Source organism: Pollachius pollachius, assembly GCF_949987615.1.
Source record: "Pollachius pollachius genome assembly, chromosome: 4".
In the NCBI taxonomy this organism is placed as follows: domain Eukaryota; kingdom Metazoa; phylum Chordata; class Actinopteri; order Gadiformes; family Gadidae; genus Pollachius; species Pollachius pollachius.
The window spans coordinates 27,194,889-27,219,068 of record NC_136937.1 but is presented as its reverse complement, the minus strand read 5'-3'; the positions used below and the strand labels follow the sequence as shown (position 1 = coordinate 27,219,068).

At 48.1% G+C, this 24,180-nt stretch overlaps 1 protein-coding gene across 3 annotated transcripts in view; it reads left to right on the top strand.

Moving 5' to 3' along the window:
* Window positions 1–24,180, top strand: part of LOC307075211 (dedicator of cytokinesis protein 9-like) — a 71,816-nt gene that overhangs the window by 35,844 nt on the left and 11,792 nt on the right. For all 3 annotated transcript variants that reach the window (XM_079735722.1, XM_079735721.1, XM_079735723.1), the window contains exons 12-41: window positions 2,123–2,461; window positions 3,153–3,235; window positions 3,418–3,540; window positions 3,662–3,741; window positions 4,115–4,308; window positions 4,991–5,056; window positions 5,546–5,638; window positions 6,050–6,161; window positions 7,235–7,353; window positions 8,086–8,172; window positions 8,376–8,465; window positions 8,724–8,839; window positions 9,028–9,097; window positions 9,451–9,573; window positions 9,831–9,902; window positions 10,176–10,322; window positions 10,823–10,906; window positions 11,419–11,530; window positions 12,105–12,283; window positions 13,012–13,122; window positions 13,379–13,478; window positions 14,055–14,182; window positions 17,235–17,349; window positions 17,757–17,823; window positions 18,666–18,713; window positions 21,031–21,167; window positions 21,517–21,632; window positions 22,537–22,674; window positions 23,185–23,367; window positions 23,895–24,008. In XM_079735722.1, coding sequence (XP_079591848.1) covers window positions 2,123–2,461; window positions 3,153–3,235; window positions 3,418–3,540; window positions 3,662–3,741; window positions 4,115–4,308; window positions 4,991–5,056; window positions 5,546–5,638; window positions 6,050–6,161; window positions 7,235–7,353; window positions 8,086–8,172; window positions 8,376–8,465; window positions 8,724–8,839; window positions 9,028–9,097; window positions 9,451–9,573; window positions 9,831–9,902; window positions 10,176–10,322; window positions 10,823–10,906; window positions 11,419–11,530; window positions 12,105–12,283; window positions 13,012–13,122; window positions 13,379–13,478; window positions 14,055–14,182; window positions 17,235–17,349; window positions 17,757–17,823; window positions 18,666–18,713; window positions 21,031–21,167; window positions 21,517–21,632; window positions 22,537–22,674; window positions 23,185–23,367; window positions 23,895–24,008 — 3,546 coding nt within the window. The remainder of the gene's footprint in view (window positions 1–2,122; window positions 2,462–3,152; window positions 3,236–3,417; window positions 3,541–3,661; window positions 3,742–4,114; window positions 4,309–4,990; window positions 5,057–5,545; window positions 5,639–6,049; window positions 6,162–7,234; window positions 7,354–8,085; window positions 8,173–8,375; window positions 8,466–8,723; window positions 8,840–9,027; window positions 9,098–9,450; window positions 9,574–9,830; window positions 9,903–10,175; window positions 10,323–10,822; window positions 10,907–11,418; window positions 11,531–12,104; window positions 12,284–13,011; window positions 13,123–13,378; window positions 13,479–14,054; window positions 14,183–17,234; window positions 17,350–17,756; window positions 17,824–18,665; window positions 18,714–21,030; window positions 21,168–21,516; window positions 21,633–22,536; window positions 22,675–23,184; window positions 23,368–23,894; window positions 24,009–24,180) is intronic.

Below are 24,180 nucleotides of genomic sequence, written 5' to 3'. Positions count from 1 at the left end.
GGTGTCAGTCTGGTTTCCTGCTGTCACTCCCTGAGGCCCAAAAAGTTTTTGGAGGGACAGTGGCCTGGATCTCAGCTGGAAAACAACAACAAATACAACACTCACACAAACACACACTCACAAACACAAACCTAGACACACAAACACACACAGAAACATAGGCACACACACATACACACACAAACATACGCACACAAGCATATAAACAGAAAGACACAAGTCAGAACACACACAAACAAACATATACATACACAAACATGTGTGCACAAACACAAAGACACACACAATCCAACATACACAAACACACACACATGCACACACACACACACACACACACACACACACACGCAAATGTGCATGCAGAAACACACACACATATACAAAGACACACACATACAAAAAAATAAACACATAAACACACATGCATGCAGAAATACAAATGCGCAAACATGAACATAGATACACACACACATGCAGGTCAACACACATGCATAGACATTAACATACGTACTCTCAGATGCACACATATATCATACACACACATACACACACACACACACACACACACACACACACACACGCATAAATGCTCAGACATAGAGACGCGAAAGTAATCTCAGATCGACTTGGGCAAACTCTGCCCAAAATGCACACAGACAGACAAATATATCATACAGACACACACACACACACACACACACACACACACACACACACACACACACACACACACACACACACACACACATGCTTGCACACACAGCAGTGATGTGTAATGGAAAAGCAACATGATCCGTAGAGTACATTGGCAGCTGATGTGTGTGTGGGTCTGCAGCTACGCAATTACAACACAATCTCATCGGCCTGGAGTTAAACATGGTCTACTACCTCTGCTAACGGGATTTTAACGCTCTCTGCTAATGACATTCCTCTGTTCTCTTTGTCTCTCTCTTTGTTCTTCTCTCATTCACTCTCTCTCTCTGTCTCGCTCTCTGTCTCTGTCTCTCTCTGGCACTCTCCCTCTCTCTAATTCATTCATTTCGCCCTTCTCTATCATGCTATCTCGTGGCTATTTCTCTTTCCCTCCCTCTTTCTCCAAATTCCCCTCCTTCTCTCTCCCCCCCTCCCTTCCTTCCTCATGTATCTCTCACTCTACTTCCTCTTCACTCTGTTCCTTTCTCACTCCAACCACCTCTCTCTCTCTACCCCTCTCTCCCTCCCTCCCTCCCTCCCTCATATATCCCTCTCACTCTATTTCCCTTACACCCTGTATTATTTTCTCACTCAACCACCTCTCTCTCTCCCCCTCTCTCTCTATCGACTCTCTCCCACGCCTCCCTCTCGCTCTCCCCCCTCTCTCTATCATCTCTCTCCTATCCCTCCCTCCATCACTCCCCTCTCTCTCCCACCCCTCCCTCTTTCTCTTCCCCCTCTCTCTCTCGTCTCTCTCCCACCCCTCCCACTGTCACTCCTCCCTCTCTCTCCTGTCTCTCTCCCCCTTCCACCGTTACTCCCCTCTCTCTCTCTCTCTACCATCTCTCTCCCACCCCTCTCTCTCTCTCTCTACCATCTCTCTCCCACCCCTCCCTCTTTCTCTCTCTGCCGTCTCTCTCCCACCCCTCTCTCTCTCTCTCGCTCTACCATCTCTCTCCCACCCCTCCCTCTTTCTCTCTCTGCCGTCTCTCTCCCACCCCTCTCTCTCTCTCTCGCTCTACCATCTCTCTCCCACCCCTCCCTCTTTCTCTCTCTGCCGTCTCTCTCCCCCCTTCCTCCGTTACTCACCTCTTTCTCTCTCTGCCCTCTCTCTCCCACCCCTCCCTCTTTCTCTCTCTGCCGTCTCTCTCCCCCTTCCTCCGTTACTCCCCTCTTCCTCTCTCTGCCCTCTCTCTCCCACCCCTCCCTCTTTCTCTCTCTGCCGTCTCTCTCCCCCCTTCCTCCGTTACTCCCCTCTCTCTCTCTCTATCGTCTCTCTCCCCCTTCCTCCGTTACTCCCCTCTTTCTCTCTCTGCCCTCTCTCTCCCACCCCTCCCTCTTTCTCTCTCTGCCGTCTCTCTCCCCCCTTCCTCCGTTACTCCCCTCTCTCACTCTCTACCGCCTCCCTCCCTCCCTCCCCCCCCAACAGGTGGAGCCCTTCTACGTGATCCTCTCCCTCTTCGATGTGCAGAACGGCCGCAAGATCTCCGCCGACTTCCACGTGGACCTCAACCACCCCCTGGTCCGCCTCATGACCACCTCCTCCCCCCCGGCCCACCCTCCCCCGACCCCCGCCCCGTCCCCGGCGGGGGTCCACAAGCTGGCCGGGGAGCTGCCGGAGGCCGCCCTGTCGTACCCCCGTCAGGGTGTGTTCTCGGTGACCTGCCCCCACCCGGACATCTTCCTGGTGGCGCGGGTGGAAAAGGTTCTGCAGGGGGGCATCGCCCACTGCACCGAGCCGTACATGAAGAGCTCCGACTCAGTCAAGGTACGGAGGGCTACCGCCGCACCCTTCACCCAGCACCACCACCGACCCACGTCATCCACCCTGCACCACCACCAGCACCACACCACATAACCTCGCTCCTGGAGGTGTTTTAGTAACCATGATAGCGAAATTGTTGAACACCAGAGCTGATTGGTCAATGGCGATCAATAACGTGACACAGTCACAGTTCCGAACCGATGCGCTACAAATCCAACATTAACTAAAGAAACGATCAAATACAACTGTTGACCTGTTTCCTTGACAACCCAAGAATAATGTGCTCAAAGCACCGCGGAAGAATATTTGAACTACAGGTGATACAATAAACAATACCGTTATAAATGAAAGTTATTTATATCTAATCCTTGTTGGTAACTGCAGTGTAAACTGAATAAACCACTCTCCCAGTGAACGTATGCGCATTGCATCACACTTTGTAGCTGGTGTTTTCTTGGGGCAAAGCATCATTAGGGAGGGTGTTTGTAGACGAACAACACCTTTGAAAACGTCAAAAACAAATCAATCTATTTAAATCCATCCATCTATAGCTTATACGTCAATTATCACCATAGGACCCCTATATGCAAATCCGGCGACCTCAAGCTGGCCCCTGAGTCACAGGTTGGGAAACACTGGGAGACACAAGCATGCATGCGTTGAGCTTCTATCTTTGTATCTCTCCATGACGCAGGTGGCCCAGAAGGTGTCGAAGAACGCCCGGTCGGCCTGCAGCAGACTGGGGCAGTACCGCATGCCTTTCGCCTGGTCCGCAAGGTAGGCAATACTAGTTTAGTATACAATCTAATGCTTTATTATCACACCAATCTCTGAGTAAGGTTTGTAGTAGTTTTAATAATAGTAATAAAATTGCTCTTTTAAACACAAGATGTGGTTGTTTATATTGTTGTGATTGAATTATGTTGGGTTTCTATTTCTTCTTCTCTCCTTGGCGATAGGCCTGTGTTCAAAGATGCTTCCGGTAAACTGGACAAAGGTGCTCGCTTCTCGGCTCTCTATCGCCAGGACAGCAGCAAATTGTCTGACGAGGACATGTTTAAACTGCTGGCCGACTTCAGAAAGTATGAGTATTATAACGTTTTTAGGGATTGGTATTTTCCTTCTGTTTCTGTTTGATTTGTTTGTGTTTGTGAGGGAAATGTCTGTTGCTATTATTCATCCCTTAAACTTTTTTGCCGACAGACCGGAGAAAATGGCCAAGCTGCCGGTGATCTTGGGGAACCTGGACGTAACCATTGACAACGTGGCGCCAGATATAACCAGTGAGTTTGTCACAATAAAAGCCCCTTCAGTATTTTTGTATACAGCCATCAGAAGAAAACTTAAGAGCTCAAAAACACACACAAATATACCGAAGCTATAAAATGTTCCTCTTATGGCTGTATACATTATCAGGTATAAATGATAACTGATATTATGTTTGACTTTGATAATGTATTTGTCATGTATTTCATGCTTTATTTATTCTTTAATAATAGTTTTTTTATCAACACTTCAACAGTATTAGAGTTTGTAGTAGCGTTGTTATCACCATAATCATGATAGTTATAGCTACAGTCCCCATAATCGTTATAGCCATTGTATTTATTGATATTTCCTACACTATTATCTTCCTGTTTCCTGTTTCCCCCTCAGACTGCGTCACTTCCTCCTACCTCCCGGTGCGGGGCTTCGAGGCCAGCGGGGCCCCCGGGGCCAGTGCCCTGCTGGAGGTGGAGGAGTTTGTCCCCTGCATCGCCAAGTGCTCCCAGCCCTTCACCACCTACAACAACCACCTGTACGTCTACCCCCGGCTGCTCAAGTACGACGGGCAGAAGGCCTTCGCCAAGGTGAGCCGACCTCCCTCCCCCCCGAGGACTGGGCTCACACATCATCGGGATCGGTTTAGCTCAAGAGGTAGAGCGGGTTTGACTGGTAACCAGAAGGTTGCTAGTTCGATCCCCGGCTCGTCCTAGCTGAGTGTCGAGGTGTCCCTGAGCAAGACGCCTCACCCGGACTGCTCTTGTCCAGTGTGTGAATGTGTGAACGAATTGTTGTTAGTCGCTTTGGATAAGAGCTTCTGCTAAATGTTAATGCGAACACCAGACTTTATTTCCTGATTGACAGTCTTTAGAGTCGGGTCTTGAGCCTGATTGGGAGACGAGCTGCACTCTGGGTGAACCCGGGGCGTGTTTGCTTTGTTTTCTTTCACTTTGTTTTTCGTTTCGATCAATCATGTGGCTGGAGGGAGGGGCTCTGTAAACGCATATATCGAACACAAACTCGCCCAACACTAACGCCACAACATCATCAATTATTGATTGATGATGTACAATAGCTAGCTCCTCCTTTGTACAATATAATTATTGTAGAAAGTTGTGCAAACATAATTGTGTTATTGTTTCCATTGAAAGCAAGCCATAGGAATTGCTACAGCTGTTACATGAATGTCTATGATCAGTCACTTTAGTCCATTAATCCCATTGTGTGCCTCTCTCTCTCTCTCTCTCTCTCTCTCTCTCTCCTGTCTAGGCCAGAAACATCGCGGTCTGCATTGAGTTCAAGGATTCAGATTCTGAGGTCGCCCAGCCAATAAAGGTACTCCAACCAGACCAACCAAATGACCTCCGAACTTTGACCCCTCGCTGCCTGTCTTGAGGACACAAATCTGTCCCAAATCATAAGGATTAGTTAAATCAAGCTATATTCCTTCTGCCCATCATTTACAAGAGATAAATCTATTTTCTACTGTTGGTATGTTTGCTGACTTTTCTCTCTAGCTCTCATTTTAGCAATCTCCTTTTTTTTCTCTCTCTCTCTCTCTCTCTCCCTCTCTCTCTCTCTCCCCCTCTGTCCCTCTCTCCCTCTCTCTCTCTCTCCCCCTCTCTCCCTCTCTCTTTCTCTCTCCCTCTCTCCCTCTCTCTCTCTCTTTCTTTCTCTCTCTCCCCCTCTCTCCCTCTCTCTCCCTCTCTCTCTTTCTTTCTCTCTCTCCCTCTCTCTCTCTCCCCCCCTCTCTCCCTATCTCTCGCTCTCTCTCTGTCTCTCTCTGTTTCTCTCTCTCTCTCTCTCCCCCTCTCTCTATCGCAGTGTATCTACGCCCGTCCGGGGGGCTCTCTGTTCACCAAGCAGGCCTTCGCTGCCGTTCTGCACCACCAGCAGAACCCAGAGTTCTATGACGAGGTTGGCTCCTGCAGGAAGTGGCTCTGCCCCACACTATATATGGAAACTGTTTGTTTTCAAAGGACAACGTCATCAAGACTAGAATAGCTTATTTCCATAATGAAAAAAAAGAAGTTATTTAACTCTTACGTAATAACGAAATGTATATAACTAAGCAAGAGGTAAGTAATGTACCATTATTAATTGTATTACTCTCCTTTATGGGCAAATGAAACAGGACATTATATGTCCAAGATAAGATAACAATTTATTACTTTGTTAATTCCGTGAGGGAAATAAATATTCATTTGTGAATTTGTTTAATTGGGAAAAGTGCTGATCTAACGTGTGAGTGCTGATCTAACTAAGTGTGTGTTGTGAATGGATGATTGTGTGAATGTGTGAATGGATGAACGTGTCCCTTGGCCACAGATCAAGATTGAGCTGCCCATCCAGCTCCACGAGAAGCACCACCTCCTCTTCACCTTCTACCACGTCAGCTGTGAGAGCAACAACAAGAAGAAGGACCAGGTGGAGACACCTGGTGAGCCTGGCCTCCACCCACCCCCCTTCTCAACGGCCTCCACCTCCTCCACCTGAATGCTAGCCTGAACCTTCACCCGCCACTGTCCCCACCATCAGCACCCCCGCCGCCCTCTCCACCTCCTTGTCCTTCTCAACACCCTCCTCCACCTTGTTTACCTCCTCCACCTTCGACACTCGTCTTTAAAGCTCAGTCTGACTCTTCTTCTACAGAGGAATGTGGATTTTAAATGCTCCCTCAAGCTGTTACTTATCCCATCTGAATCCTCTTCCTCCTCATCTTCCTCCTCCTCCCGTTCTTCCTCTTCCTTCTCTTCATTATCCTTCCCATTGTCCTCATCTTCATTAACTTCCTCATCCTCCTCCCAATCATTCTTATCCTCCTCATCTCCCTCACCTCCGCCTCCTCTTCCTCCTTCTCTCCCTCATCCTCCTCCTCTCCCTTACCTCCTCCTCCTCCTCCTCACCCTCCTCCTCCTCCTGCTCCACCTCCTCATCCTCCTCTTATCCCTCCTCATCCTCCTCTCCCTCCTCCTCCTCCCCCTCCTCCTCTCCCTCCTCCACCTCCTCTCCCTCACCCTACACTTCTTCCTCCTCATCCTCCTTCTCATCCTCTTCCTCCTCCTCCTCCTCTCCCTCCTCATCACCCTCCTCCTCCTCCTCCTCCTCCTCCTCTCCCTCACCCTACTCTTCTTCCTCCTCAACCTCCTTCTCATCCTTTTTCTCCTCCACCTCCTCGTCTCCCTCATCCTCTTCCTCCTCATCCTCCTCCTTCTCACCCTCTTCCTCCTCCTCTTCATCCTCCTCCTCCTCCTCCTCTCCCTCACCCTCCTCTCCCTCACCCTCCTCTCCCTCCTTCTCACCCTCCTCCTCCTCCTCCTCCTCCTTCTCTTCCTCCTCCTCTCCCTCCTCCTCACCCTCCTCCTTCTCCTCCTCCTCCTCCTCATCCTCTTCCTCCTCCTCCTCCTCTCCCTCATCCTCTTCCTCCTCTCCCTCCTCCTCATCCTCTTCCTCCTCCTCTTCCTCCTCCTCACCCTCCTCCTCCTCCTCCCCCTCCTCTCTCTCCCCCTCCAGTGGGTTCTGCGTGGCTGCCCCTGCTCCGGGACGGCCGGGTGGTGATGAGCGAGCAGCAGGTTCCCGTGGCTGCCAACCTGCCGCCCGGATACCTCAGCGCCCAGGATGCGGTTGCCAAGGTAACGGCGGGACAGACAGGGGAGGGCGAGGGGGAGGGGGAGGGAGGGGTCAGCGGTGATATGGAGACGTCATTAGTACCAGCTGTCTCGTTTGAGAGACGCGCACTCGTTAAGATAGGATGAGTGAATCAGAGAGACATCTGTTATACATTATGTCCGTTTTCATTCTATATTACTACTAAGGTACCAAGAAATATCAATATCAACTAAATGTCTTTTTTTTGTTTATAAACAAAATGTTATGGCTAAGAACGTCTGACATTTAACGTCAGAAAAGGGTTTGGCAGGAATAAAAACATCAGACATTCAAATCGTTAGCCTCATAGCATAATTGCCTTAGTCAAATTTTTAGGTTCATCTTGTATTTAGCGAAATGAAATGAAATGAAATGAAAAAGAAATGCCTATGCCCTGACTGAGACAAATAGAAGATCATGATTATGGAATGTTAAAAGCCCTCTGATTGGCTTAGGATATAACCAATGAGGCAGAGTGAATCTACAGTGGTAAGAGAGTAGAGATTGGTTATATATCACAATTTGGCCACAATATGACTTAGGCAATTATGCTATGAGGCTGAAACGCTCCTTGATTAGCTTGTGGGCCAACTGACTCAGTTTGATAACCCTGAAACCAGCCCTAGTGTCATCATGTGTTCTCCCTGTAGAGAACCTGTCTTTCTGTCTGTCTACTGCACTGTCACATGTACGTCTGACCGCTCTCTCCCTCACAGAACTCTGGACCGGACGTGAAGTGGGTGGACGGGGGCAAAGCTCTCTTTAAAGTCTCCACACACCTGGTGTCCACTATCTATACCCAGGTACAACACACACACACACACACACACACACACGCACACATATGCACGCACACATGCATGCACACACACACTCACACTCACACTCACACACATATATATGCACACACATTCATACATGAACACACATATACACACACACTCACAAACAGACAGAAACACACACACAAAAACATACAATAACACATTTTCCATTATCTCCACAGGACCAACACCTGCACAACTTCTTCCACCACTGCCAGAGAATGGAGAGCTCAGAGCAGGCGTCGGAGGGGGAGCTGGTTAAATACCTGAAGGTACCGCACAGCGCCACCAGATGGCGCATTTTACACCGCTCACGTTGAAAAACGAAACTGCTTGAAAGGGATTTACACGCATACCGTACATAGAGCTGTAGCGCCTGCGATTGCGTGGTTATCTGTTTCTGACTTTTTTTCTCTCTCTCGTTCTCTTTTTTTTGTTTGTTTTCATGTTTGTTGTTTTGTTGTTTTGTTTGTTTGTTTTTTTGTTCTTGTGATTGTGTATTTGTTTGTTGTCTTTGGTCTGTTCCACAGAGCCTCCATGCGATGGAAGGTCATGTGATGGTCAACTTCCTGTCCACCGTCCTCCACCAGCTATTCCGCGTCCTCACCAGAGCCAAGATGGAGGAGGTGGCTGTCAATGTGACCAGGTTGGTGTCTCTCTCTCTCACACACACACACACACACACACACACACACACACACACACACACACACACACACACACACACACACACACACACACACACACAAGGCACATTGATATGCATAAACGTCATAAGTTATGAAGGTGAGTCCAAAGTAACTTTCCCCATACTGCTGTGTCTCCACCCACCAGGGTGATGGTCCACGTGGTGGCCCAGTGCCACGAGGAGGGGCTGGAGCACTACCTGAGGTCCTACATCAAGGTGGGGCCGCACCTGGGTTCACACACATATTGCATTGTGTGTTCATGAGGTTCATGAAGATTATATTCTGATTGTTTGGTATAAAATTTGGTGTTGCTTCAATTTCAAGTTACATTATTTACCTTGGATTTAATAGTTACAAACGCAAAAACAAAGTCCACCTTGAACAAAACAGAGAAATAATTTATTTTACAAAAACGGTCAAAACAATGACGTGTCAACGAATGCTACGAACACTAAACTAAAGTTAAGTGACATCCTAAAACACTGGATGCTAGACATATCTGGCAGTAGCCTGTTAGCATATATTGTTGTGAAATAGGCTAATTTCCTTTTCGTTTGTTCTGTGTCAGTTTGTGTTTAAGGCGGAGCCGGACTTTGCTGTGGGTAAGACGGTCCACGAGGAGCTAGCTAAAGCTATGACCGCCATCCTCAAACCCTCCACCGACTTCCTCACCAGCAACAAGCTGCTGAAGGTAGAGCCAGCATCACGAGGACATCGGTTTCCTCTCACTCCTTTAGTGGGGATAACGGGTCCTCAGAGATGCTAATTCAGGCATTTTATTGGTTGTGAGTTTAGAATTAAATTGAACAATTTAAATAAAAACTCTCCTTTCTCATCTTCTCTTGTTTTGTTTACTCTTTCCCCAACATCTTTTCCAGGCTTAACCTCTCCAGATGTTTGTGAACTTGAAAGTGACGGTTTTGTTGTTGTAAATGGTTTTTCCTGCAGCATTCCTGGTACTTCTTTGAAGCCCTGGTTAAGTCCATGGCTCAATATCTGGTGGAGAGCGATAAGGTCAAGGTAGGAATCTCCTCTCCGCATTTCATCTCCTCCCCTCTCCTCTCATCCTTCCCTCCTTTCATCCTACTCTCCTCTCCTCATTTCATCTCATCTCCTCTCCTCTCCTTTCTTCTCCTCTCCTCTTTCAATTAAATAAACATAACTTCATCAGCATTGAAAATAAACATTTGCAAAATGCACATTTTTCTAAATAATCTCTCTCTCTCTCTCTCTCTCTCTCTCTCTCTCTCTCTCTCTCTCTCTCTCTCTCTCCTCTCCCTCTCCCTCTCCCAGCTCTCGAGGAACCAGAGGTTCTCGGCCTCCTTCCAGCACGCCGTGGAGACGCTGGTCAACATGCTGGCGCCGCACATCACCCAGAAGTACAAGGACAATCTGGACGCCGCGCGGAATGCCAACCACAGCCTGGCCGTGTTCATCAAGGTGAGGGTTCATTCTGCACCCCTCTGATCTGCCTGCTAGGTGCTTGAGTCATGTGCTCGTTAAGAAGCAAAGCTAATGCGTTGGTTCGGGTTTTCATTGTAATTTCTGAGAACAGAAAATTAAAGTTAAAGGGAAAGTTGTGTAAATAAAGAGGTTACAATCCAATGGCATTGTAAACATAAAGTAATCCATTTATATTACTGTGACATCTAGTAATATAATATACCTAGCAGATAATATGGATTAAGAAGTAGTGACACCATATGAATTAAGAAGTGACCCAATTAAATTGCAGCCACATCATATGGATTAAGTAATTACCCAAAAAGATTGCGACAACAACATATATATTAGGAAGTTATCCAATAAGATCGCAGTGACACCATATGGATTAGGAAGCTATCCAATAAGATCGCAGTTACACCACATCGATTAAGAAGTAACCCAATAAAATCACAGCAACATCCTATGTCTTAACCGCTGTGTGTTTTCCCTCTCAGCGCTGCTTCACCTTCATGGACCGAGGCTTTGTGTTCAAGCAGATCAACAACTACATGAACTGCTTCGTCCCGGGGGACCCAAAGGTGAGCCAACACAATTTCCATTCATATTTCCAATGGTTTTCTTTATTTTTATTTTTATAATGTTTTTTATTTGTCAGGGACAATGCAGATAACATAATTGTATTTTAAATGACACATGACATTTTTAGTTAAATTTTTCTTCTTATATAGATAAATATCATAATAATTGTTGCAAATAACATAATATATTAATCATTTAGTTTTCCTCCTGTATTTCGTTAATAGTCGGTGCGATCTTGTTGTATTTGTATATCATCCCGCTGTACTTTGTTATTGTTTATGACTAATATATCACTACTGTAACTATGAAGAAGAAGAGAAAGATGATAATGACGACGACGATGATGATGACGATGATGATGTTGATGATGATGATGACGATGATGACGATGATGATATTGATGATGATGATGACGATGATGATGATGATGATGATGATGACGATGATGACGATGATGATATTGATGATGATGATGACGATGATGATGATGATGATATGAACCCCCTGACAGACGCTGCATGAGTTCAAGTTTGAATTCCTGCGGGTGGTGTGTAACCACGAGCACTACGTCCCCCTCAACCTGCCCATGCTCTTCAGCAAGGGCCGTGTGCACCGGTTCCAAGGTAACACACACACACACACACAGACGCACACTGGCACATACACATACACATACACATACACATACACACATACATATACACACACACACACACACACACACTCACACACAATGTCAACACGATGTCACTCCAATCTAATTGGAGGATGATGAAGGGAATAGGATCGCTTAAATGACCCCCGGTAGTAATTACTATCCACATCGAAGACAAGGACATGCATGTCCCTTGAGCCTATTAAATCAGCTAATCACATCAGGTTGTTGATGTTGTAATTAGTTCATTGGTGTACTGGTGGACGAATCATCTGGGCACCTGTACATTAGTACATCAGTACATCAGTACATCAGTACATTAGTACATGAGTAGGTTAGTACATTAGTAAATAGCTCCATGAGTAAATAAGTACATAAGTACATTAGCTCTTTAGTTAGTTAGTACATTAGTAAATGTGTCCATTAGTAAATAAGTACATCAGTACAGCAGTACTTCTATGAGTACATTTGTTAACTAGGTTAGTTGGCTAACCCTTAATTGGTTAATCTGACGATTGATCCATGAATTACTCCCCCCTCAGACCTGCAGCCGGACTACTCTCTGACCGACGACTTCTGCCGGAACCACTTCCTGGTGGGGCTGCTTCTGCGGGAGGTGGGCGGGGCCCTGCAGGAGTACGGCGAGGTCCGGCAGATCGCCATCCAGGTGCTGAAGTGCCTGATGATGAAGCACACCTTCGACGACCGCTACGCCGCCAAGGTGAGCTCAAGCCCCTCCCCCACACGGGGGGACACGCTGTTGTTAGATGAGGATGATGAGGAGGAGGATGATGAGGTTGAGGATGATGATGAGGATTATGATGATGACGATAACGAAGAGGATGAGGATGATGATGAGGATTAGCCTGACTATTGCCAGACCAAGCTCAATCATAGGTTGCACGTTGGTCTGGGGAAGATGCTGTCATTTTCTTCTGCTCAAGGGTCGTGATCAACGGGCCTAGTTCAAATGGCTCTGTATGCAATTGGCTGCTTGCCGTCGCTTCCCTGTCGTCATTGTGTTAAACCAGCCAATAGCGCGCCAGGGTGAAAAGCGAGCTCGGTGATTGGCTCCTGCAAAAACATATCAAAACGGGAAAGAAATGTATTGCTGTTCTCCAGACCCCTGACGATGACGATGATGAAGAGGATTACTTAAAAACAAAAGATATCCAACCATACAATCATTCTCATGAGTTATGTATGTATGTTATATGGCCCTGTTATATACATGCTATACAAATAGAGGGCGCTGTTAGTGTTTTTATTAATGAATGAAATCCTGTAACGAGTGGGAGAATGACAAGTTGGAATTATAAGAATGTAGGAACAAATGGTGATTGTATTCATTCGTAAGAACAAGACAACACACAGCTATGTTTAAAGCTATGTTTTAAACGTTATATTTCTAATGTAAAGCTGAATCAAAGTTGTATTTCGTGTTGCCAGAGTCAGCAGGCCAGACTGTCGACCCTCTACCTCCCACTCTTCGGCCTGCTGTTGGAGAACGTCCACCGGCTGGACGCCAAGGAGTCCCCGGCACTCAGCGGGAACAACAGCGTGAGTCTGACACCTGGTGGCCACATTAGAAACTGCAGCTTGAGCATTTTTCTACGCCGTTATTTTTCTCATGGTCAGTCACTTACAGCTGGGGTGTGTTGATTATGTTTGACACATTTGAACAGATGTGGGGTTAAGATCAGCAAGTTGGGGTTGGAATCTTCAAACTAAACAATTTTGAAGACTTACAGACACAGGGAAATGATCCTCTTTCTTTAATTAAAGTCTTTGCTTGGTGTTTGCTTGGTGTTTCCAGAATACCAGAGAGGACTCCCTGGCGACCCCTATGAAGACAGGAAGCATCTGTATGGAGAGCGCGCTTCATAAGGACGTGTTCGGGGCCATCTCAGGAACAGGTAAATCACCTGCACATAACCCCACACACACAGACACACGCCTATCCAGCCCAGAGTTTTACATACACACAAGTCGGATTGGAACAAATTATGGATAGTCTCCAGAGGGCACGGCAAACTAATGGTTAGGGTGACTCCCCAAGGGCGAAAGGTTCTGGGTTCGAACCCTGATGTCCTCACTCTACCTGTTGGTCAAAGGCATCCTTAAGTAAAATCCCACACCTTGTCAATAATGCCACAAAATATAATTGACTCTTACTTTGGATAAATGCACATGCCAAATTACTAAATAGTGAATAATAGGGTAATATAGCAACGTTATAAGAGCTAGGTTAGGCAATTCATTTTTTTAAGTATTTTCCATCCTATTTGTTGAAATTCGCTTAACATCCGGAAAGCTACAAATAAATCCAATACTCTGACTAAACAAGAAACAAATTGTGTATCTGTGGCAGATGCAGGCCCAACCAATCATGCTCTGGGATTTTCACACTTTCTCCGCCTGGATTCTCCAAACTGCCTTCCCTAGCGCTAAATATTCATTGTATTGTATGTGGTCACACCTCCCGCCCCCAGCCTCCCCCCATCCCTCCACCCCCGTGGGCTCGGTGCTGCAGCCCGGGTCGCGGGCGTCGCTGGTCTCCACCGACTCCTGCAACAGCCTGCAGGACAAGAGCAGAGAGCGGGCCAACTCCCTGGACAAGGTAACACTCACGCACGCACACGCATGCACGCACACACACGCACAGGCAAAGCACACACGCACGCGCACACGCACGCATGCACAGGCATGCACACACACACACACACACACGCACATGCACACACACACACACACGCACAGGCAAAGCACACACACAAGCACATGCACACACTTCAGTTCCATTGGTAATGGGGACACAATCCAGATCCGCGCATGATTCAGTTGCATTCTGTTGTTTATTATGATTATGCACAAACTCAAATGCAACACTTTGTTTTGATCCTCGTCGCATCCCGTTCGTCCTCGGGACACGGACGTCGGCTGTGTAAGACCTCCTTTGGTGTCGAGGGGACGTTTGGTTTACAGCAGAGGTCGGAGGTCAAAGGTGGATCCAGGCCACCCCCCGGCTCATCACGTGCATCAGAACCTCTGACCTGTAAATGGCCGCCGTTGAAACAATAAATAAGACGGCGCCGGTCCCTTCATCCAAACCGCTCGTGTTTGAACTACAGCCCCCACCGCACCCTAACCCTAACCCCTTCCCCCCCAGCAGAGGGACAGGTTCTTCCGAAGGTCCGCGTCGGTCAACGTGCCGCCCCTCCCCGCCCCCCTCCCGCTCGGCGGCGAGGGGCGGGGCCTCGCCTCCAAGCGCGCCACCATCGACTTCTCCGTCCTCAGCGCGACCTCGCTGGCCCCCGCCCCGCGGCCGGCGGCCCGCGGCGACGGCGGCGAGGTCGCTGACGTCCTACCCCCGAATGCAGCGGGCCGGCCCATTAACATGAGCGATGGGGAGAACACCCCTTTACAAGTATTTAGTTTGACCCGAGTCCGTTTCTCCCTCCACTGTGTGTGGACTGCAACACTCTTCAAAACAAACAGTACAGAACTCCGCAAACTGCTCCCTTTAAAAAAAGAAATGTCCAAAGATTGTTTTGTTAAAAATGCATTTCGTCAGCCTCTTAGCATAATTGTTTGATTTTGTATTTATCGTCAAAAATGCCTCAGTTGGCAGATAGTGATCTTGGAATGTAATAAGCACTCTGATTGGCTTAGGATATAGCCAATGAGGCACAGTGAATCAGCAGCATTAGGAGAGTTTGGTAAGATATCACAATTCGGCCAAAATATGACTGAGGCAATTATACTATGAGGATAACGATTTAAGACCTCCTCCAGGAGGTCTTTCCCAGACGTCAGCAGCCCTAATGACGTCAGTGGTGCTCTGCATTCCTGGTGTGGTTTGATTCGCGGCCCGCTGAGACCACTTAGGGGTCGGGGGGGGAGGAGCTAAGACATCACGAGCGTTAGAGAAAGCGAAGCTATTCTGTGTCGAAACTCCCACCTCTCCCTGACCTCTTGTCCCCCGATTATTAATAAATGATTATCATTCATTATTTGCTCCTCGTTTTTAGTCAGGAGTATTATTTGTAATGATTGAGTCTACACTTCATTTGGCTTATTTTCACGTGTCGTAAAAAAAGGTCATAAGGCAGTTTGCAGACTGTCTGTACAAACCCCTCTGATCGCGAGTTTCCCGTCTTTCAACACTGAATCCTGAGTGGTGTGCTGTTCTGTATGCTCCAGAAGTGGTGGTTGGGCTGGACTCAAAGCCAAGCCACTACCCTTTTACTCAAGAGTCAAACCCTCCAATTTCCCTATGAATGTGTCTCTCTCTGCCAAACCGCGAATGCTTGGCTGAGAGAGCACAGCTGCTGTCTACACAAGTCATTTTTGGACACATTTCTCTCTCTCTCTCTCCCTCTCTCTCTCTCTCTCTCTCTCTCTCTCTCTCTCTCTCTCTCTCTCTCTCTCTCTCTCTCTCTCTCTCTCCCTCGCTCTCTTTTCTCTAGGGAATTCATTTAATGTCTCTCTGTGCTGAAGTTTGTTTTGCTGTGATTTCTCTCTTGGCACTGCGGTGTCATTTGTATTCATGTTATTTTGATTTAGGAGAGGAAAATGGTTGACTCTTCTCTTCTACCCTCCTTTCCTCTCCCCTCCTCTCTTCCCCTCTCCTCCTCCCCGCCTCCTCTCCAACCGTCTCCATCTCCTTTTCCTCTCTTCTTCTCTCTTCCTCTCTTCTTTCCTCCCTCTCCTCTCCTCCCCCCCTCTCCCCTCACATCTTCTCTCTTCCCCTCACTGCTTCTCTCCTCTCCTCTCTCCTCTCCTCTCCTCCCCTCCCTCCCCTCTCCCCTCCTCTCCTCCCCTCTCCTCTCTCCTCTTTCCTCCTCTCCTCTGTCCTCCTCCTTTCCCTCTCCTCTTCCCCTTCTCTCCTATCCCCTCCCCTCCTCTCCCTCTCTCCCCTCTCCCTCCCCTCTCCTCCTCCTCTCCCTCTCTCCCCTCTCCCTCTCCCCTCCTCTCCTCCCCACTCCCCTCCCCTCTCCTCGCTTCCCCTCTCTCCCCTCTCTCCCCTCTCCCCTCCTCTCCCTCTCCCCTCTCCCTCCCCTCCCTTCCCCTCTCTCCCCTCTCCCTCCCCTCCCTTCCTCTCCTCCCCTCTCCTCTCCTCTCCCTCTCCCCTCCCCTCCCTTTCCGTCTCTCTCCCCTCTCCCTCTCCTCTGCTCTCCCTCTCCCCTCCCCTCCCTTTCCGTCTCTCTCCACTCTCCCTCTCCTCTGCTCTCCCTCTCCCCTCCCCTCCCTTTCCGTCTCTCTCCCCTCTCCCTCTCCTCTGCTCTCCCTCTCCCCTCCCCTCCCTTTCCGTCTCTCTCCACTCTCCCTCTCCTCTCCCTCTCCCTCTCCTCTCCCCCCCCCTCTCCCTCCCCTCCCTCTCCTCTCTCCTCTCCCCTCCCCTCTCCTCCCCTCCCTTCCCCTCTCTCCCCTCTCCCTCCCCTCTCCTCCCCCTCTCCCTCTCCCCTCCTCTCCCTCTCCCCTCTCCCCCCCTCCATTCCTCCCCTCTCCCTCGCCTCTCCTCTCCCCTCCTCCCCTCCCCTCCCCTCCCCTCCCCTCTCCCTCTCCCTCCCTCTCCTCACCTCTCCTCTCCTCTCCTCTCCTCTCCTCCTCCCTTCCCCTCCTCCCCTCCTCCCCTCCCCTCCCCCTCTCCTCCCCTCTCCCCCTCTCAGAACCAGTGTGCCTCTGCGCTGGGCAGCGCGGTCCTCCGATGTGACAAGCTGGAGCGGGAGGAGGTGAAGAGCCTGCTCATGTGCTTCCTGCACGTCCTCAAGAGCATGTCGGAGGGTAAGGGCGCCCCGGGGAGGCCTGGGGAGACGCAGGAGGGGAGGCCCTGGACTCTGCACACTGCCGATCGACTACGGTTCAGTGGCACTGTGAACCGCTTCATTTTGGGATGGTTGAATGGGTGGATGATGGATTGATGGACCGTGAATGGGTGGAGGATGGTTGGATGAATTGATGGATGGATTATTCACCGGTGGATGGATGATGGATGGATGATGAGAGGGTAGTTGATGAGTGGATGATGAATGGATTAATGGGTGAATGATGGATGGATGGATGCTGAATGGGTGGGGGATGGATGGATGATGACCGGATGATGGAGGAATCGATGGGTGGATGATGAATGGGTGGGTGATGGATGCCGGGCAGACCAGGTGACGTAGCGTTGTCTCCCCTCCATCCTTCAGAGGCTCTCTTCACCTACTGGCACAAGGCCTCACCCTCGGAGCTGATGGACTTCTTCAGCCTGCTGGAGTAAGGGTTACTCCTCCTACACCACCTCCTCCTCCACCACCTCCTCCCCCCCTCCTCCTACACCACCTCCTCCTCCACCACCTCCTCCACCACCTCCTCCTCCTGCTCCTCCCCCACCACCTCCTCCTCCTCCTCCTCCACCACCACCTCCTCCTCCTCCTCCTCCTCCTCCTCCTCCACCTCCTCCTCCTCCTCCTCCACCACCACCTCCACCTCCTCCTCCTCCTCCTCCTCCACCACCTCCTCCTCCTACTCCACCACCTCCTCCTCCCCTCCTCCTCCTCCTCCCTACATAGTGCAGACATGACTTCACCTCTACCTCCTCCCCCCCCCACAACACACACACACACCTCCTCCTCCTCCTCCTCCTCCCCCTCCTCCTCCTCCTCCTCCCCCTCCTCCTCCTGCTCCTCCACCTTCTCAAACACACCGCTTTACAGACCCAATCCCTCCACCTCCTTCCCCACCTCCTCCTCCGCCTCCTGTCCCACCGACCTCCACCCCTCACATTAATAGTTGTTGGGTGATGTAGCTCAGGTGGTTTAAGTGTGTGTTTGTGTGTATGTGTGTGTGTGCGTGTGTGTGTGTGTGTGTCTGCGGGTGACTGTTTGTGTGCTCGGGCTTGTCGGCACTTGTGTGAGAGTATGTGTGAATGTGTTTGTAAATGGGTAAATGTGGATTTGAGTTGGTGTGTGTGTGTGTGTGTGAGTGTGTGCATGCATGGGCGTGTGTGTGTGTTGTCGTGCATGTAGGCTCATGGGTGTGTCTCTGTGCAAGTGTGTACAGGCGGATTAGTGTGACCTCACTGGTCTCTAAAGGAATCCGTCTGATCTCCTCTGCAGGGTGTGTCTCCACCAGTTCCGCTACGCAGGGAGGAGGAACATCGCCAGGTACAGTCCCTCCTCCTTCTCTTCCTCCTCCTCCACTTCCTCCTCTCCCTCATCTTCCTCCTCCTCTTCCTCCTCCTCCTTCCTCTTTTGGCTCCTCTTCCTATTTGTCTCCCTCTTCCTCCACCTCCTCCTCCTCTCCCTCATCTTCCTCCTCCTCCTCCTTCCTCTTTTGGCTCCTCTTCCTATTTGTCTCCCTCTTCCTTCGCCTGCTCCTCGTTCTCCCCATCTGAGTGTTCCATCTTCCAGGGCAAAGGTTCTGGGTTCGATCCCCAAATGTCCGCAGCCTAACCTGTAGGCATGCTAAGATGACCCTAGACTCCCCTCCTGGTCCTCAACGACATGGATCTCAATTCACTCCTCAGTTGTTTTGTATACATGATCATTTTATTTCTGTAGAACTTTTCCAAATACTCTACGTTGCATGATAAGAAATCAAATACAACAGTCCAAAACCCCAACCCTAACCCTAACAAACATCATTCAAAAGTCACATGTAAAGGAACAGTAAATGGTAGTAAGTAAACAGTAAATCATGTCAAACTCACCAAACAGCTTAACTGATTTACCAACACTTTCCCTGCTTTTTCTTCCTCTGAGTTTCTCTGCTGATTTTCTGTCAACCCTTTTCATTTATTTGGTGTTTTTTTCTTGGATGTAATGCTGCCGGCAAGTATGTGTTGTTGTTCAATAACTGCCCCGGCCCCTGGGTTCACCGGGCCCCTCCCATTGGGTAAGAGCTCTGCCCTGCCTCGCCCTGTCTGAGCCCATCAGGCTATCACCGTCACTCCAGCGTGTCACCTGCCTTCACCTTACTAACCCACGTGTGTGTGTTCCTTAAAGGTACAGTGTGTAGGAATTAGTGGCATCTGGTGGTGAGGTTGGAGATTGCAACCAATTTAATTTTTTTTTTTATAAAGCTTATTTTCATGGGATTATATACAATTATACCACGGTCTGGGGGAATATCCGATTCTGATTGGCTGAAGGGTGTGCATTAACCCCTGATATACGGACACCTGCTAAGTAGTTCCAGTCAAATTGTCTGTTCAGCCTTCAAAACGAGAGCTGGTAAATTGTGAAAAATGCATTAAACTGTAATCAGAAAACGTGGTTATATGCTATAGACCCTCTAGTATCTGTGGTATAAAGGCTGGGACAAATTTCAAATTATAATTATATACACTTTATGTTGAAAGTATAGACCGTCTTGATTCCCATTGAAACGAATGGCGCGGTGATTCGGTCTTCAAAACGAGAGCTGGTCTGTAATCAGACATGGCGGTTATATGCTATAGAGCCTAGAGTATCTCTGGTATAAAGGCTGGGACGAATTTCTATTAATGGACTTCGTGGAGGCCTCCGCGAAGTCCATTAATTCCTGATAATGGACAAGTCGTCGGGCATTATCCCTTACATAAATCATACTTATGAATATTATAATCCTTTTCTGCCAAGTGTGTTCCGCTAGATACTTTATTCTACACACTGCGACTTTAAGCGTGTGTAGTGAGGTGCTAATGTGTGTTTTGCATACTCTTGAGTTCCATCTGTACTATTAGTCCATTCCTGTGTGTAGTAAAGTGTGTGCTTTAAGTGATGGAGAACAGGTTTTAAACACGTAGAATAACCGTATCATAGAGGGATGTATCCACTAAACAGCTACACAATATCTTGTCAGGTCTAAGTCTGGCCAAGACATCATTTTCTGATGTTCAACACACACCTTGACATGACAACCCTTAATAACATGTTTAGAAGTAAATACAATTTTTTTTCCATCACTTTAACTATTGACGTGTGGATTTCATACTGTCAGCCCATTCACTGTGTTGACTCCAAGTGTTAGCTCTAAGTATGTACAGACTGCAAACCTATCTCTCTGTGATATAAGTGGGTACTGTCATGTGTGGTGTGCATCATCTGTGTTGCAGTGCAGCTTTTGTCCCATTTTTTTCATTTTTTTTCACCTCATGTCAGAAGAACGACATAAGTCACCCGTAACCAAGAATGATCCTCCTCATCTAATGAATTATTTTTCATCATTACTCTGTATCATATAACCATGTCTGAAATTACTATTGCTAAGAGTTACTTGTGTTCTTGTTTTTAGAATCGAGTTTTAAGAAGGTTCAGAATGTTGTTACAGAATACAGTTTTAAGAATGTTATGATATTAAAATGTTTTAAAAATGTATATTTTAGAAAATTTCATCAACTGTTTTCATGTTTTCATTTACATGAGAGCTCATCGTGATGCGGCTGCTGACAGCTGTGCTGCCCAATGACCTGGCTTCTCTGTCCTTCTGCTCGACCAACAGGAGTCAGGAGGGGGCGGGCCTTGTTGCTGCGGACAGGAAGTCTCTGACGCTGCCTGTGTCTCGTAACAGGGCGGGGCTTCTGCACGCCCGCCTCCAGCAGCTGGGCACGGTGGAGAACGCACACACCTTCAACAACGGTGAGTGTGTACTCTCAGTGTGTACTGTTGGTAAACACTAAAGCTATTGTGTTACGAGCAAAAAATGGAATCAATTATATTTTAGTTGTATAACATGGAGATGAAGCAACACACCCAAAATCTTTAATTTCTGGCCTTGGTTTAACAAAATACATCTGTTCATCCACCTTGTTAACAGTTTACTTATAATCAATATTATTATGGATGTGTATGGGCAAGATCAATAGTACATGTTAGCCTGCTAGCACATTTTCCTCCTAGCAATGTTAGCATGCCCTAACCCCCTATTTGTAACTCGTATGATGCTAGCGGTGTTAAAGCTCTAGTTTATGTTTGTGTGTGTGTTTAGTGTACTCCCACTCTGAGCCCGAGGTGAGCAACCAGTGTCTGCTGGAGGCCAACGTGTCGACAGAGGTCTGCCTGACGGTGCTCGACACCCTCTGCGTCTTCATCAACGGATTCAAGGTGCCGCCGGTCGCATGCGTGGTGTCAACCCGAAGTCACTTTTTAATGGCCGCCGTCGTTTTTTTTCCCCCGCCTTTTTTCTGCACAGACCAAATTGATAAACGACTACCATGTAGCAAATTATTTTAGTCGCCTTTAATAAAAAAAATTGCTAAATGTTTTAAAAGTAAAACGCTAAAGTTATGAGTTGTTTTTTTGGATGTTGGTGTTTTGTCAATGTTTATTGAAGTTCTTACTGCGTATTAAAAATGCTAGCATCTGCTCATCAAGTTTCACCAAGTGTTATCAAGACGCGGCCAGGGATGGACCACCCTCCAGTTGTCAACATGAGTAATAGCCAGTGGCGGCTGGTGATCAAAGATGTTGGCGGGGCACAGTAGTAGACATGGGGGTCTGGGGTTCCTCCCCCCAAATATTTTGAAATTGGTAGATTTCATTTCCTGTATTGTGCTGCATATTGGGGATGGCCACAACCTATTACCTATTACCTACTATTCATTCAGATTCATAGCCTACATCCTGACTTGCAGGGCCTGGACAAGCTTACACTGCATATACGTTACAGACCTACTTCATGGCCATTCCTCCTGACTTGGAGGAGGGCTTTATATTGAATTACCAATAACTTGCCTAGCCCAAATCATTGACATTCAGACGCATTTAAATTATAATGGCAATGGCTGGCAGTGGCAAGTACGGTCTATCACACAATTAAATGAGGATAAACGCTGTGTATTTTTGTTGATTTATTTTGTATTTTTAACAGTTGATTCATAGTCGGCAAATATATTCCAGTGAATGTTTCACGGAGGGGAGGCGCCCTAGCGCCCTCTATCGGCCCACCGCCACTTGGCATAGCGCCCTAACTTCAACACTCATGTGGGCGTTGGGTGGGTGCTTTCAGAGTCAGCTGAGCTCCGACCTGGGCCACAACCCACTGATGAAGAAGGTGTTCCAGGTGCACCTGTGCTTCCTGCAGATCCCCCAATCAGAGACAGCCCTCAAGCAGGTGTTCACCGCCCTGAGGACCTTCATCTACAAGGTGAGACCATTATTGATATTTTCACACAAACAGGGGAAGTGGCTCAGTGAGGTTGGTGCATAAAAAACATAAAGCAGCACGATGAAAGCAAAATATGAACACAATTTTGAATAAGAATTACCATTAGAAAAGTAACAAATAACAACAAGCTATTGAGGAACAATGTTTACACACTAACTAATTGAGATCTATAAATGAACTGTGAAGGCCTATGATTGGGTTAGTGGCTGGACAATGTGTATGAGGCGTGTACACTATAATTAGAATAAATATAAATTAATATACATAAGAGTTGAGTGTGTTTGTATATACATTTGTTTCACACATTTATTTGCAGTACAAAGTTTATCTTAGAGATTTGTTTAGTTAATAAGGTTTCTATAAATAAGATTTCTATAAATAAGTATAGTTTATTTTATATGGGAGGTAGGAGTTGTTGGTTGGTGACTCTTGTGTTCTGTGTGTGTGTGTGCGTGCACGCGCGCATGCGTGCGTGTGTGTGTGTGTCAGTTCCCGTGCACGTTCTTCGACGGCCGCGCGGACATGTGTGCGGCTCTGTGCTACGAGACGCTGAAGTGCTGCAACTCCAAGCTGAGCTCCATCCGCAGTGACGGCGCCCAGCTGCTCTACTTCCTCATGAAGAGCAACTTCGACTACACGGGCCGCCGCTCCTTCGTGCGCACGCACCTCCAGGTACGCACACGCACACACACACACACACCGGGAGGTACACGCACACGCCAGGCAGGTACACGCACCTCCAGGTACGCCCTTGAACACCTATGGAGGCCCAAAAGGGTCAAAAGTACGTCTCATAGGGGTGCCCCGGTGGATCACCAGGTAGAGCTCGTACCATTTAAATCAAATCAAATCAAATCAAATCAAATCAAAATCAGTCCTGATCGAAGCGACCCGGGTTCGATTCCTGCCCGTGGTCCTTTGCTGCATTTCCTCCCCTCTATCTCCCGTACCTTACTGTCTGTCTCACTCTATAATAGAGCATAAAAATGCAAAAATAAATCTTAAAATAAATAGATTTCATATCAATTTGCGTTGATTTAAAGCGACGTAAAATTTCGTTTTTTACGTTGTTTTTCCTCAAAATCCCCTCATAATAATTGTCCTACTTATTTCCGTTTTATTTCCCTTCATTGTACCGTGTTGATGCGTGTGAGTGTGTGTGTGTGTTAATGTGTGTGTGTGCGTGTGTGCTTCCCGAGGTGGTGATTGCCGTCAGTCAGCTGATCGCCGATGTCCTTGGCATCGGCGGGACCCGCTTCCAGCAGTCGCTCTCCATCATCAACAACTGCGCCAACGGAGACAAGAACATCAAGGTGACCATGGCAACGCGCCCCATCTCACTTCCAACCTCCACCACCACCTCCCGGTCCACCTCAATCTCTGTCTCCCTATCTGCCCCCACCTCCATCTACCTCTCCACTTCTGCCTCTCCACCTCCACCTCCACCACCCTTTCCACTTGTGTGGGTGGGCGCCCCCCACACAC